Genomic DNA, 15,409 nt, shown 5'->3' on the forward strand with positions numbered 1-15,409 from the left:
TAGCAGGACCCATTAGCAGCACATCGGCTGTGTGTAGAGGTGGCTAAAGTACACGCATTCTTTTTTCAAGTAGAATTCAACAAAGGAATAAGCACTGAAAAGTTGTGGTGTTTAAGACTGACTCAATATTATCAATCTGAAGAGTTAAGCATGTTCTGCAAATCAGTGTGTTAGCTTTTTACAGCTTATAGCTAGCTCAATATGTTAGCAAAATTAAACATGTTTGACCAAAAAATACGCTCATTTTGCAGAAACACGTTCATTCCACTGGGCATAAATTCCTTTTTTGTACAGCCTAAGTACAGTAATCCAGTATTTGTACTTCATTCCTTCTCATTTCTGGCCGTGTGTGCATGTTTATTGAGACTCAGAGCTGTGTGTTTATAGTGATTGCTCATACATTTCAGGGCATCTGGGTCCCGGAGGGTGAGACGGTGAAGATCCCTGTTGCTATTAAAATCCTAAATGAAGCCACCGGTCCTAAAGCCAACGTCGAGTTCATGGACGTGAGTATTTATATGGTGACAATTTGTGTCTGTCTTCGGCTGTGAGTGTGTGTGTGCGAGGTAAACTCTTGTCAAAGACTTGCGAGGGCTTGTCACTTTGTGGGATTGTGCGATCGGCGGTAAATTCTTATGAGAGTAGCATCTCAGTCAGTGCCCGTAATAAAGTGAACTCCACTATGCTGTACAGCCAGGCATGTATTGAACCAGACTCTATTAAAAAACACCACTTGTTTATGAGATGCTACTTTATTGGAATCCAGGGGTAAAGGCAGTACATTTCACAGCGAGGAGGTTGTCTTTGTCACCTTTCTCCACTTTCTCTTCTATTTAGTTTTACTTATTACACTAGGGATTTCACACAACTAGTTTTCAGCTGTCGTGTTTTAAGCTAAGGATGTCGTTAAAGGCCTTTTTACTGCTGCAAAAATAGTAATAATCAACAAAACTGTTAGACAAGTATTTTAATTTGTTAACCGAGAAAAGTAAACAGCTAATATTTTAAGGTATTTAATAACTTTTTAGCATTTTGACATCCTCTTTTAGGCTTAGGGTTACATTTGAGCCAGGTTTAATTTGATTGTTTTTCAGGAACTGTTAAACTTTTTTTTTTCTAAATCTTTTTTTTTAACAGTGAAATAATAATAATTCCAGTCTGTTATGTTCACTGCTGGAAAAAATAAATTAAACTATACTTTCTAATTAAGGGGTTTAAGTCATCTTAACTCATCAAGACCCAGTGGTACTTTTGTGGCAGTTCCCAAATCCATTTTTCTCTCAATTTAACTTTTCTTAAGTGATTTCTCACCATTTATTATAATATTATCCTATGTAATTTGCACGTTTTGAGTTAAAATTATGCATTTTCCTATATTTAATTTACTGATCAGGTAGATGTTCATAAAAGCTCAGATTAAAGTTGAGGGTTATTTTATCACAAACAGAGAAAACTGAAGAAAAAGTGACTTTTTCAGCAAAAATATCAATAACTGAATGTAAAAACAGGTGTGTCCGTCCACTGTCATTATTAAACTCTGTGGGTTTTACTGGTGAATCAATGTTGTAGAAGATGACAGTGTTTCCACGGTAACGACACAGCCTCTGAACGTCCAAATGGGTCATATCTGATGACCATGCAAAGACAACAAACTGCATTTTACACCAATTATTTAGACGTATTGATAGGTTTAGTGATTGAGAAGTTATTACATATTTTAGATCAGTAGATGGTTTCAGTTGCCAGTAGCTGTTTGGGTCTTTGTAGGTTAAGCAATTAATCAGTTAAAACTATTTTGATGGTCAATCCATTGTTGATTTTTTTTTCTTTTTTTCTTTTTTTTCTTTTTTTTTTTTTTTTTTTAACAAAAAGCATTTCCAAATTTTCTGGCTCCAGCTTCTTAAATGTGGGAAGTCCATGGTTTCTTTCCTCCTCTGTGACAGGAATGGGAATATCTATATTTAAGGAAACACTTATCAACATTTTCATGCATTTTACAGCCCAAATAACATATTGATTGATCAAGAAACTATACACTGATTAAACTGGTCATGAAAACAATAGAGAGTCTCAGACTGTCTTTTGGCAGACTCTGTGCTCAATCAACCAGTCGGACAAACGTCATCACTGGTCAGACAGTGTGTCTAGACCGGCTCCATTCGTTTGGCAGTATGCATTCACATTTTGAGTGTTTAATTGGTTCTTTTGTTTGGCTTTGCACCACCTCTTGTCTGCCAATCAAATCAATGCGCATTTCTCCAAGCATCAAGAATCTGTGACCACGCCAAGGTGGGTGGCCATGTCACCAAATAAGAACGCCTGTCAGGACTGGAAATTCAACATTTTCCCTCTGAAAATGGTATTCGTATTTCTAATATATGCAGGCTGTGCTTCTTGTTGGACACACAGTGGGGAAGTTTGCTCTGTGTGTAAAGAACCATAAGACAAGGCTGATTCTCACTAACTTACTATTTGTATACCTGAATGCAAAGCCAGTTCATATCAGGAAAGGGTCCATTTTAATCAAAACCATGACCTTTACTGGGAGTTTTGTTGTCTGAACCTAAAAGAAGTTATACCTAAACCTAACCATTTACAAGTGAAAACTGGCAAAAAGCTAAACAAAGATACATGGAATAAACTCAAAGTCCTATGGAGGAATCAAACCCAGTCCTGTGTTGGATCTCTTCACCACAGACGACTGAGAGTGTGTTTTAACGCAACATCAGAGGGTAGTAGCAGCCATGTGAGTATGGTTGACTGCCCTGTTTTAAGAGAACAGTCTGTGACAAAAGTAATAAAATATAATCAGATGCATGGCTTTGATAAAATAATGAAAAGTTTTTTTAAGTAACTTGTTACATTCTAACAGAATTCAGAATGATTTATAACCATCCCAGCACATGTTTTAGCAGTGGTCAATAACAGATTACATTCTAAGTGTCCTGATGCTGTGACACGACGACACAACTATTGATCGATAAGTTGTATGAAGAGGAAGGTTACCATGGCAACACTCCTATTGGATGAAGCTGGAAGAAACAGCGATGCCTCTTGTTTTCATAAAGATTATACCAAGACCCCGTCACATATTACTGCACATTTTCACTCTTTTCGTTTTACTTTTTGAAACAGAAATATGTCTTTTTCCATCTCTGCTGTCGCTCCACCTCCCTCCCCCTTTCTTTCCGTTCCCCTCACTTCCTCTCTCCCTGTTTCTCCCAGTGGGGGTCCCTGTCCATCCTGAGCCAATATGCTCTGTCTGCCGGCTTGTTAAACAGCAATCTAAAGGCAGGCTCACGCCTCGCCACTGGGAAACTAGCCACTGGAGTGCCAGCTCCAAACACACTCTGTAAATCCACACACACACACACACACACACACACACACACACACACCTACACACAACCAAACAGGGTACACTTTACAGGGAAAAGCTCCCAAGGTGGTGGCGGCCTCACATGTGATGAATACCGGCTGATTTGCTTGTGTTGGCAAATACATGCATTTGAGTCATCGAGTTCATTGTTTGATATGTGGAATGCAAAGGCCTAATAATACACTAATTTAATGTGTTTGGATGCAGAGACACACTTCCACACACACACATATACACACACACACACACACCCTGGAAGCACTGTTGCAGGGTCTGGTGTGTGAGAGGAAAGTGAGCAGGATTGGGAAGGAGGGTCAGGCGGCAGTAATGGAGGTCAGTGCTCAGGGAGATGAGAGACCAACCACAACGCTCACACACACTTACTCTGGCACGCACATTCATGAGGACACACAAGTTCTTGTAATGTTTGCCCTGAGAGTAAAGCAAGAGCAAGAGTTTAGCTTGACATAGTTTACGACTCCCGGGTCTTTTGGGATGGCAGAGTGAGAATAAAAGCCGTCTACTTCTCTCTGTTACACACCTCAACATCCTCCTTTCACTCCTCCACTTCCTTCCTCTACCCCCTTTTTCTTTTTCTTTTCTTGATCCTGAGCATGTGGCAACCTCCAGGGCGGAAAAATGAAGCCACTACGGAAATGCCAAAACCTGCAGTTCTTTGAATGGCCTCTAAAAGCCAGTCAGTCCCCATAGAGCCCCATGTTTAACATGCCCAAATTTACAGCAGGAATAAACATGTTTACAGGCTGGTACAAGACAAGCTTTTGGTCTCCGTCCTTAATTTCCCCCTTCATGACAGCTGCACAGGGAGTGGAATTTATATAACTCACTCATTTAATTTATATTTAGGCTAAAAGTTAAGCATAATTTAGGGTGGGTGAGTGCCATCTGTGCTTGCCACATGGGATTTGATTGACAGTTCAGTAGCCTGCTCCATCAGACTTTCAGAACTCTACTGTGTCTCAATTCACATGCTTCCATCCTTAAACTGTTGAGTTATTTCCTGTACATAAGTGTGTTCACCGTCATCTGGGGAAAAAAAAGGTAAAATTTTGTTCCTCAGGGGTTTCCATCTTGGCTACATATGGTAGAAGCAGAGAAACAACTGAACTTGTGAAGACAGTGGCTGTGGAAGTTCTAACATAAGTCATAGATGTTAGCAAGTCCTAATTCGTGTGTTTGTGTTTTACATGAAGTTGACATTAATGTCAGCAGAAACCACTGTGTGTGTGTGTACATATATATATATATATATATATATATATATATATATATATGTATATATATATATAATGACTTGAGTTGTTTAACATAATGTTTTCCAAGGTAGCAATGTTAAGAAACGTAGTGAGTGGCAGCATTAGCTTTAGCGCTGCCTGTTAGCATAGCTTAGCTACAGTGGCTGATATTATTAATATGATCCATTATGTGTTCTATCAGCATCTAGTTCAGCATGTGTTGATTAGTTTATGTATTACATGAAGTTGACATTATTGTCAACAGCAACTGTATTATTCATATTTTACAAAACTAGATGAAATAACTTGTCTTTCATTTTATTGTTTTGTGGTTATCAGTTGTTTTAGGGAGGTTAAAGACAGCTTTAGATTGGGGGAGTTTCACTCATCTCCCCAGCTTTACCTTTTTTACTCAAAAATGGTCACTTTTGGCTCCAAAAATGAAATAGATGGCATTGACCAGCTGCCAAAGTCAAGGCTTCATCCACCTCTTTTCTACAGATCCTGAGGTAAAAGCTGTGTCCGGTGCAGAGGTGGCTGCAGTTGTATAATGTGGGGCAGTCGTGGGGTAGCAGGTGGTTTTATGAAGTAGAGATGTAGTGGCACTACTTTGGGCCAGCAGGCTCTGTTTAAATCAGGGCACTGATGGTGCCAAAAGCCTCTCTATGGCCTATGGCCCCCCTCCTGTTTAGAATTAATCTACTCACACCCACACCAGCACCGCTCTTGCTCTAAGCTCATTCTTTAGCATCTAAATTTAAAAAGGCACCTCATCTATCTATCAGCTGCCCCAGGGCCAAGCCTGGATATACACCTCCTCGACCGCCAGTGTGTATGTGTGTCCTTGAGTGTGTGAGTGTTTTAGAGAGCTGCCAAGAGAGTGTGTCCGCAAGTGAGAGAGAGTGAGAGAGCAAGCAGGAGAGAGGCAATAAGAGGCTGAAGTGAGTGTTTTTAAGCAATGACTCTGAGTGCAGCTTCTGCTCGGCCATAATGCATGTACACGCCGACCACAAGTAGCAGCTCTCGCCATCATCACACTCCATCACCGCCACACATCCTTCCGCTTGCAGCTCTGCAATAACAATTAGCCAGCATTGAGTCCCAACTGTTCAAACCTCTACGTCCATCTGCTGCACAAAAGAATAGTGAAAGATGGGAGGAAATTCATCTACACTGAGGAAATCCAACACATTGTGGCTTTGTATGAGGCGACACCATGACATAAAGCACTTCTGTGTGTTTTTAATTATGTCAGAGCATTTTTTTCTGTTCCACTTTAAAACATACATTTAAAAAAAACTGTTTTAGTGCAGCTTTGAAGAATCAGGACTTTGTTGTGCAATGAGAATACTCCATGGCCATGCAGCATATGCAAATATAATCATCCCAGAAGTCTTTATTTATGCATTTTCCTCCACCTCCAGTAGAAGGTCTTTGGAATACACCATAGTGCTCTCACTGGATAACGCATGCAAAGAAGGACACATTAATTCCTAATAGAATAGGATTAACCATCATTATTACCTTCACCTGTAGATGTATTCTTGTGTCCTATACCATCACCAGTATATATGTTGTAGAGGGAGGATCCTAATTTTGGTGACAAATGTGCAAATAGCCCCACAAAGATGAATGAAGATGGAATGAAATCAGAATCTTAAAAACTTCATGTCTCTTGGACATACAGTATTTCTGACATTCCAAGTTTCACATGTAAGGGAGTTGTATTTTCCCATATCTTTAGATCTAATATATCTATAACTACAGGATGGAGGCTACTACTTGATGATGACAGTTATGTGAATTTTCGTGTATTATTTATTTCTTCAAGATATCAGGAGTGCAGTGACCAACATTCGTAGGTGAAACACTTACCCACGCTGTGACAACAAAGAGTGATAAAACAGCATAAATGTAAGGCAAACAGGGGAAACAATGAAAAATAGATCAAAAGTCAGAGCTCAGAAATCATTCATTTTTAATAAATGACGGGCGATAACCGACTTCTGCAATTGACAGAAAGCAACAGCAGGAAGGGAAAAAAATAGATTGGTACAAAGGCAGATTAGTAAGGTTCAGGAGCTGAGATTGATCCTGGTAATGAGTCAAATCTGATTCAGAAGGTAAAAATGTTTGTAGACCCAGAAAATAATGAGGTCTTCTACAGCATTATGAAATTGAATCCACAGTTTGAGTATGAGAAACCGTTAATAATTAAGTCTGAATAGGAGATTTTAGAGTTTAGAGTTAATAGTACAGATTAACACCAGTAAATAATATTTGTGCGTTGACCCATGGGGAACCATGGGTTCTAGTTCCTGGACTTCATCATTGTCAATACCGAGGGTGGGATGTGAAAGGGGGGGTGTTTTTAAAATCCACATCCCGACCCTGAGGGGCAACATCCTGGTCCCCCAGCATGGATGTTTGTTGTGTATTCTTGCATGCTGTACCGTATTTGTCCACCAGTCACCTCCAAAGTGTTCACGGGATTCTGGGCATAGCATCATGATCGTTAGACTATTGTCTTCCAAAATTACTAATATCTCCCAAAATATTGGTCCTATCAACTTACTGTTTTTCTCTTTCTTGACCAAAAATACATAAGTATGCCAAACTGCAGTAGTCAGGTCTTTCCAGATTTTGTGTGATGCCTGAGACACACAAACACAGACACAGAGTCCACTTCCCTTTTATAATATAGATGTATATTTTGACATGTCATTTAATGCTCAAGGGCTAAAAAATGATGAATCCAGTGGGAATGATTTGTTAAGTTTGACAGGCTCAATGCATTCTGTCTTAATATGAGATGAAATTAGACATCTCCTTATCACAGGAAGGGATAGTTGGATAGATGGATGGATGGATGGATGGATGGATGGATGGATGGATAGATAGATAGATAGATAGATAGATAGATAGATAGATAGATAGATAGATAGATAGATAGATAGATAGATAGATAGATAGATAGATAGATAGATAGATAGATAGATAGATTTCTTTTTTCGTATCTTGATCATTTTGCTAATTTTATGTTTATGCTGTTGATTATTTTCCATCTTTTTTCTTTGTTTTGTTTAATATCCTTCTGTGAACTTTGCATTAGACAGACGGTTTATTTATGTCAATTCAGTCTCCAATTGCAGCACAAGAAGCAAATCTTAATACAATACAATCATATACCTGTGACTTATTGCAGAGTTTGTAGAGTTTCTATTTATGTAGAGTTTCTTTTATACTTAATTTACTTTCCTTACATTTTTTAAAATTTTATCTTGTTTTTATAATCTACTAGGGAGACAATATATTGTGAAATAAAGATGATTGCCAGATATTGTATTCATATCAGAATCACAGAAACCGTCATGAACAAGCATGAGAGGCTAAAACGCTTTAACATAAGTATACAGGTGTCTATAAATATTGATGTAAAATATGTTTTTGAGTCATAAAGTTCAGATTAACCATACCCATAGTTTGCAGAAACATACAAGGTCATTATTTGAGTCAGTAAACAGGTTCAGAGTCTTTGGCTATCCTCCTCAGTGTTCATCCATGCAATGCCAACAGGCCTCTTAGTCCCTCTTTGTTCCCTCCCCCCCTCTCACCCAGGAGGCCCTGATCATGGCCAGCATGGAGCACCCCCACCTTGTGCGCCTGTTGGGCGTCTGCCTGAGCCCCACCATCCAGCTGGTCACCCAGCTCATGCCTCACGGCTGCCTCCTCGACTATGTGCACGAGCACAAGGACAACATCGGATCACAGCTGCTGCTCAACTGGTGTGTCCAAATCGCCAAGGTAAGTGACCGCTCTGAGGACCAGGGTCTGTGTGTGTGTGTGCGCGCGTGTGCATGTCACGGTATGTTCAGTTGTGAAGACTCAGCAGCTGTAGGTTTAGATGTGAGTTTTTGAGGGCGGTTTTGGTCGTGCTGCTGCTGTTTACAGTTTTGCATAAATCTCTTCCAGTCTGGCCCTGTTAATCCTAATTATCCTCACTGCTTGACACAACAGTGTGTATCCTAATGAACGTATTTACAGCCCTTCACAATGACATGATAGGCCACCGATGTTGTCGCAACAGACAGGACTGGTTTGCCTTGAACTCATGCAGTCATGAAGTGAGTGGCAGCATAAGAAATTAACAAATTCAACCTATCTCTACTCCTAAAGAGAAATCTGCACTCAAAAGCATGGAAACAGCAGTGGGGCTTGAAATCCTGTGTGTACTTTTGCTTACCCAAAGAACATTTTGTGTTTTGTTTGCAAATGAAGTCACTGCTGTCAGACTAGTTGATAGTGTAACTGCCGGGTAAGATTTAAGTTGTCTGAGTTATATCTCCGGAATGGCAGTAGGGTGCTAGGCTGCTATTACATGCTTCGCAGGCAGACATCTGCTGCAATACAGAGGCATCCCCCATCAGCTGTGGAAGCAGTAGCAGCAAAACACCAGCCAACAAAAGGCTGATTTACTGATTGGATTCTAGACAACAACTAGGATTCTTTACAGTTTAGAGTGGATTGCGTGCCAGCTGAGATTATCAGATTGGGAATGGTTTTTGTGGGACTGTGGTTCTATCCATGGAGGTTTAAATCTCTAAACATTCATGAGGTCACTTGTGGCACATGTTAGGGTTAGGTTAGGACTTGTTTTCCTCAGAACCCAAATCCTAACCCTGTATTGGAGTTTAGATTGTGCCATAGCCACGTGCTAAACTCAGAAACTAAAAGATACACTCGTGCAAATGAAACCAAACAGATGCATTCTGGGCTTAAAGTTCTGTTAACAGAACTTAATTAAAAGTATTATTCATGCCATTTCAAACAAGAATTGCTTGTAAAACTGAAATTATTGCAGTAGTGGATCATCTCCTGCCAACTAACCAAGAACTCAGAACTTTTCAGAACAATTATTAAATGATGAAGGATTAATATAACATCTTTGAAATTTTTATGTACCTGCAATGAATATTAAGCTTCCCTTAAAATTCAGCCTTAAACAAAGTAAAATAATCCTTTTTGGGGAAAATATTCAGTCAAAATATGACTTTTTCAGCTCTGAATCTATTTTTAGCGAGATCTGTGTGAGTTAATATTTCACGTGGGACCAAGTAAATGAATTAAATATGATAGAACTGCTTTAATATGACTTAGGATAAGCATTTGGTTGGAAAGAGTGAAGAAAGAGTCGAGATATTAACTTTTGAAAGTAACAGATTCTTCATTCTGCTAACAAAAATATATATATTTATATATCTATTAATGTGACTCATTCTCCTGTACCATATGGAAGAACATATCACTTTTGGTGGTAAAAATGTTTGAGACCACCGAGACATGCCCACCAACTGGCACCCAGTGTCAATCCATAAGAAGGCAACAGTTGGTTGTAACACATTATTATGAACGCCATTTGTCACTTAAATGTGTTTTCATGTGGAAGCAGAATAACGTTCCAGTCAAACCAAATCAGACAGTAGTTACATTTCTTAACAAGTGCTCTTATCAGTTGTAAAAATGTCACGTTCTCAGTCGGTATAGAGGAAGAAGAGCAAGACTCACACGAACAAAAATGACCAGTAACACATGAAAACATGCAACTAGAATCAGAATTAGTCAAGGTGAGTTTTCCTGGATGTAATTATTGCAGTTAGTGCACTTCAGCTTCTTGGATCTTTGGGAAGCTTTTCCATATTTTTTATGATATACATTATAATTGGTCCAAAATGATGCTGTATATAATTAATACATGTATAATGTCACCTTAAGTCCTCAGAAAACCAATGGAAAACCTTATAATTGTAATGGCAGGAATAAAAAATAATATTTAGCATTAATTTAAAAGCCTAAGATTCTACTGCACTGAATAATATTTCAGACTGTAATCAGTATCATAAATTGGCATCAGTTGCAGCTTTGTCGCTTGGTTCTTTAACACATGCACTTGTCTTATATGTATCGTATGCAGTGTTGCAGTGTTTGCTGTGGCATTGATCTCTTAGTGTGGTGGTGTAACATTGGGGGGGGGGGGGGTCACACGGTTTTGCCGGTTTCTGTCCTGCTTATTCAATAAGTACAAAAAAAAAATCCCTTCACGCTGATCTTTTGGTTACCTCACAAAGGTGCAGTGTCACATACAATTTAAACCCCATATTATTTTTGTACTGGTGTTTTCGCACATGCGCACCACATGGATAAATTTGGTACTGCACACAGCATGCTGGTTTTGCATGCATATTATTTTTACCCCACATTAACTGTGTAGTTTTGAATATCCAAATAAGGTGGAATTTACTAGAATAAATGATAAACAAACGGGGTAAATTCAGTACGACAGGTTTCACTACTGGATGTTTATATGGAAAAGAATGCAGTTGTGTACGCCTGACGATTTGGAGCATGCACATAATTCTTAGGGGATAAAAAAAAAAAAAAATACAGGGGTGAAAACTGTACAGTGACACAGAGCACGCATGGCTTCTTTTTGAAAACAGTAGGCCTGTTTATGCATATGTATAATAAGTCTAATGTGATGATTTTTTTTAATCAAATGTATGGTACAGCGGCAAGGATCTTAACCAGCGGAAACGCTGGTATGTATATTCCCTATTTCTAAAGCTGATTGTGATTGGTTGAGCCATGTTCGAACTGCCTTACGCCAGTATCACCATGCCTTGTCACATTGTGTTAAGTGTTCGATTTGTTGTGAGTTTTGTTTTACTGGGGAATCTGAGCACGGATGAGGGGTGGGAGGAGATGGACACAACAGAGGAGAAAGAAAAAAAAGGGTGAAATGAATGAGACAAAGACTGAAGACGTGAAACAGCCCAGATATATACAGGACATTTAATATATGTTTTGTGCTTGGATTGTGGACTGGCTGCTTTTTCCTCCAGTAAACTGCCCAAATATGTGATTTATTACAACTATGCCTACATTCAAATGCAAAGTAAACATGCTGAATTATTTACTCTGCATATAATTTATGATAAAATACACTTCTTATTTTTCAGCCCAGTAGTTAACCATGCTCTACATCCTCTGTTTACCTTGTAAAATATTCGGGAGGAAGAAGTTGTTGTCCCTGTTGGATCACACTGTCCCAGTGCAGCACTTCCTCACAAACCTCCCGCTCATCACACACTTATTTTTATGAATTATTAAAGTTGGCAAAAACATTTAATGTCACCATATAAGGCCGAACCCTGTCTTCACCCTCAGAAAGTCTTTGTTCTGCAGCCATTGTTGGACCATACTTTTTCACTTTATGAATACCAAATGGGTACATGCGCCAAGCACATTTCAGTTGAGTTTTCATTGTGGAACGTGCCAGGAGGAGGTCACCGACCTGAGTAAAGCTTCAGCCCCCGTCTCTATGATGCCCAGCCGATCTTGACACACCAGCGCTGCAATTAACTCACTCACAAATTATCACTGTACTGTTCCAACACAGCGTTAGCCTGCAAGTCGCATGTGCATGAGTAACCCACTGTGCACAAAACCTCTTTCACAGACTGTCCTTCTGATAGTTACTGCTTTAAAAAGAGCTCATTTAGAGCCAGACATTGTTGGAGGCACGATTTCCTCCTCCATCTAAGTCACTGATGAAAGGTTCAGCTGTATGGTGTGGGGGTGGTGTAAAGACTTAACCCTTTATTCCCTTGTGATTGATGATTCCCAAGAGCTTTAGGAGCAGGTTACTTAAGCAGGTACTTATTGCTGTAATTGGATTCGATTTCACCTGTGGCAGCAGGGGGAAGTGTCACTGTCCTAACGTTAGGGAGCAAGAGCAAGATAATTCACCACTGTCCCCAACCCACGAAGATGCTCCAGGAAATGGGTTGATTCTGGGGGGTATTTCTTGTATTTCTTTTTTTGGACATGACATCTGTTGTGTAATAAGCTCCAGAATTGACTGATGGACTGATTGCTTTTTTTGTGGGTGCATCAATAGTGTAGAATCAATGGGTTTTTATCATGTTCCTATTAGCTTAAGAATGGCCAGTCCTTTACATTATTGCCCCCATTTCTGTCAATAATGAGTTAAAGCCAAGTGCCATTTAACCTCTTGCCAAGAAGAGCTTATTGGCAGGTCGTAATTTTGTTGATTTTAATGGTATATTGACAACTTTTATGTCTAACATCAGATCACAAGCTCAAACAATACAGAAATAACCACTTAGACATGCATTTTGTATTGTAAAAAGGGCCTGTTAATTCTCACTCATTCAGTCTTTCTTTTTTCAATATTTGTTTCCAAAATAAAAATGGAAATAATGAACTTGATTTCCAATTTATTGAGATATACTTTAGTTATTCCCCAAGGGGGAAATTCAAGTATGTACAGCAGCACAAGATGGTATGCATCAATACAATAGAAAGATAAAGAGATAAAAAATATAAACAAGCTTGCTAAAGTGGCTAAAGTGACAAAAAATAGCAATAATAATGATGATAAAGTAGCAATTTCTGATTTCTTCTCAAAACAAAAAATGTAAAAAAAAAAACAAAACAAAACAGTGGAATGACTTGATGTTGAGACATAAAGACGTGACTGGTACAACCTAAAAATTGCACTTTGACATAGTGTTTTATTCCATATGTGTTAGCTTATTAAACGCTGGTAATTAGCAGAATTTCTCAGAGGCCGCTGTCCAATCCTACACTAGTGACATAGCCTGTATATAAAGAATGCTGACCCAAAAACATTTCAAAGAGTTCATCTTCTGGAAACATATAATGGATGGGCACCTGAGTTTTTCCGATACCATGTAGAGGGCATGTTGAGCTACCCTGCAGTCACCATGAGGGAAACTGAAATGTTTTGGCTTCACCTCTGAGGAGCTGCCAATACATCCATGTTTGTATACAGTCTATGACTCAGGGCTATAATGAAGTAAATCCATGTAATCCATGCAGAACCTGGACCAGTGGGAAGGAACAAGTATCAAATTCCAGAGCTTTGTCAATATTAAAGGGGTCATATTTTGATAAACCCACTTTTCATAGTCTTTGGCACATTTATTTGTATATTTGGACCCTAATAGTTCATAAAGTTTGAATTTGAACCCTCCAGGTGCTGCAAAACTATCTTTATATGCATTTTGGCAAAAAAAAATGAGTGGATTTCTACAATCATTTCAATTCCTTCTTAATTTGTTACGTTTTATAACTAGTTACATCACAACATTTGCACATACAAGGTAAAGGCTTCCAACGAACATTTCTCAGAGTAATTGTCAGCGACAGCGGTTGTAGTCCATACTGAAAATATGTCCAAACTTCGAGTCGATTACCTTTAATGTTCAGTTGTTAGTTGTATTACGAACACAAGTGGCTGAACGGGACAGAAAGCACGGTAAATACCTGGAGGGGGTGGGGTCATTTGCATTCAAAGGGCCAGCGCTCAAAACAACCTTTCTGGTGTCATTACTCAAAAATAGGGTTGAAGATGGACCAGTGGAGTGTAATTAATGAAGAATTCAGACCCAAGCATAGCATTTACAGTTTATGTAGACCACAGGGAAATGTTCTAAAATGCATAATTCCATTTAAAAAAGCAAAATATCACTCCTTTAAGGCTTCAAAAAGTCCTTGCTATTGTATTTTCCTTGAACTCAGTGGAGAACATCATGGCATCAAGGAAGAATGGAACAGGAGAGTTCATGTAAGACTAATGAAAAGACAGCTTAGTGCAGAGAAAATCTGCACGTTATTCAAAGAATTTTGTTAGTGTCAATTCAGTACACACACAGGACATACAGAGAATCGAGATGCCGTTTCTCTCTCACCTTGTTATAAATGAATAGAACAAGAGAAAATAAGAGGTATAAAGAATAAACTATAATAGAATATAAAATGTACTCAGGCTATTTACAATGGCAGTGGTAGTGCAACAGTAACAGTTATGAGGTGAATAATGGATGAAAAACAGCAGCTGACATGACAATAGTGCAATGTTTGTAACAAGGTAATAAGCTTATGTGGGTGCTGTGGTGATATGATGACATTCTGAATTGTGTCTTGGAGTTCAGACTATAACCATGGACAAAACTTTACCGTTGTTACCATGGTTGAAACAGAAAAAGAGCTCAGTAAAGAAATCAGCTGTGGTCAAACTCAGTCTCTCGTCCACTCTCATTTGTTTAAACGAATCATGAATTTGTTGGATTTTATCAAAGCAAATCCTCTCAGTGAAGGATGGTCAAAGGCTAATGAAGGTACCAAAGGTGACGCTGCTTCCCTTTGCCTCGAAAAAACAACAGAGTTGTTTAGTTATTTTTTTGACACAAAAAGGACTACTTTAAGTGCATCCCCAGTACTCAAAGAATACATGCACTTAGTACTGGAGCACTGCTACCATCTAATACTATATAATTGCAGCAGCAGCCAAATTACTACATCAGAGGTCATTTCTGAGGAACACAATATGAGCACATATAGATTAATTTCAAATTAAGCATGAATTTGGAATCAAAACACTGAAAAACATGTTGAAAGATACATGGACAAATTGTGTATTTTAGCTCCTGTTATAGGATATTCAAAAATTCAAGTTGCTGAGTTAAGAAAACAGTTTTCTTAGACTTAGACTTAATTCTACTTCTTTTCGGTTGTTATCCATATTCTTCTTTGCGGGAGGAAGTTCAGTTAACAGTAGACGTCTTCCAGTCCAGTGGCTTTATTAGTTTGTAACCAGGGTAAACCAGGTAGCATCGTTCTTCTCAGCCTCCTGAGTCCTCTTCATACGCCCCGGGGTACACAGCCCAAG

The 15,409-nt window shown here is 38.8% G+C and overlaps 1 protein-coding gene across 1 annotated transcript in view; it reads left to right on the forward strand.

The window, feature by feature from the left end:
* The window catches only part of LOC115434306 (receptor tyrosine-protein kinase erbB-4-like), a 458,688-nt gene that overhangs the window by 388,301 nt on the left and 54,978 nt on the right, over positions 1-15,409 (forward strand). Inside the window, exons 19-20 of the mRNA XM_030156187.1 lie at positions 408-506; positions 8,254-8,439. Coding sequence (XP_030012047.1) covers positions 408-506; positions 8,254-8,439 — 285 coding nt within the window. The remainder of the gene's footprint in view (positions 1-407; positions 507-8,253; positions 8,440-15,409) is intronic.

The sequence above is a fragment of the Sphaeramia orbicularis genome, chromosome 2 (genome assembly GCF_902148855.1).
Source record: "Sphaeramia orbicularis chromosome 2, fSphaOr1.1, whole genome shotgun sequence".
In the NCBI taxonomy this organism is placed as follows: domain Eukaryota; kingdom Metazoa; phylum Chordata; class Actinopteri; order Kurtiformes; family Apogonidae; genus Sphaeramia; species Sphaeramia orbicularis.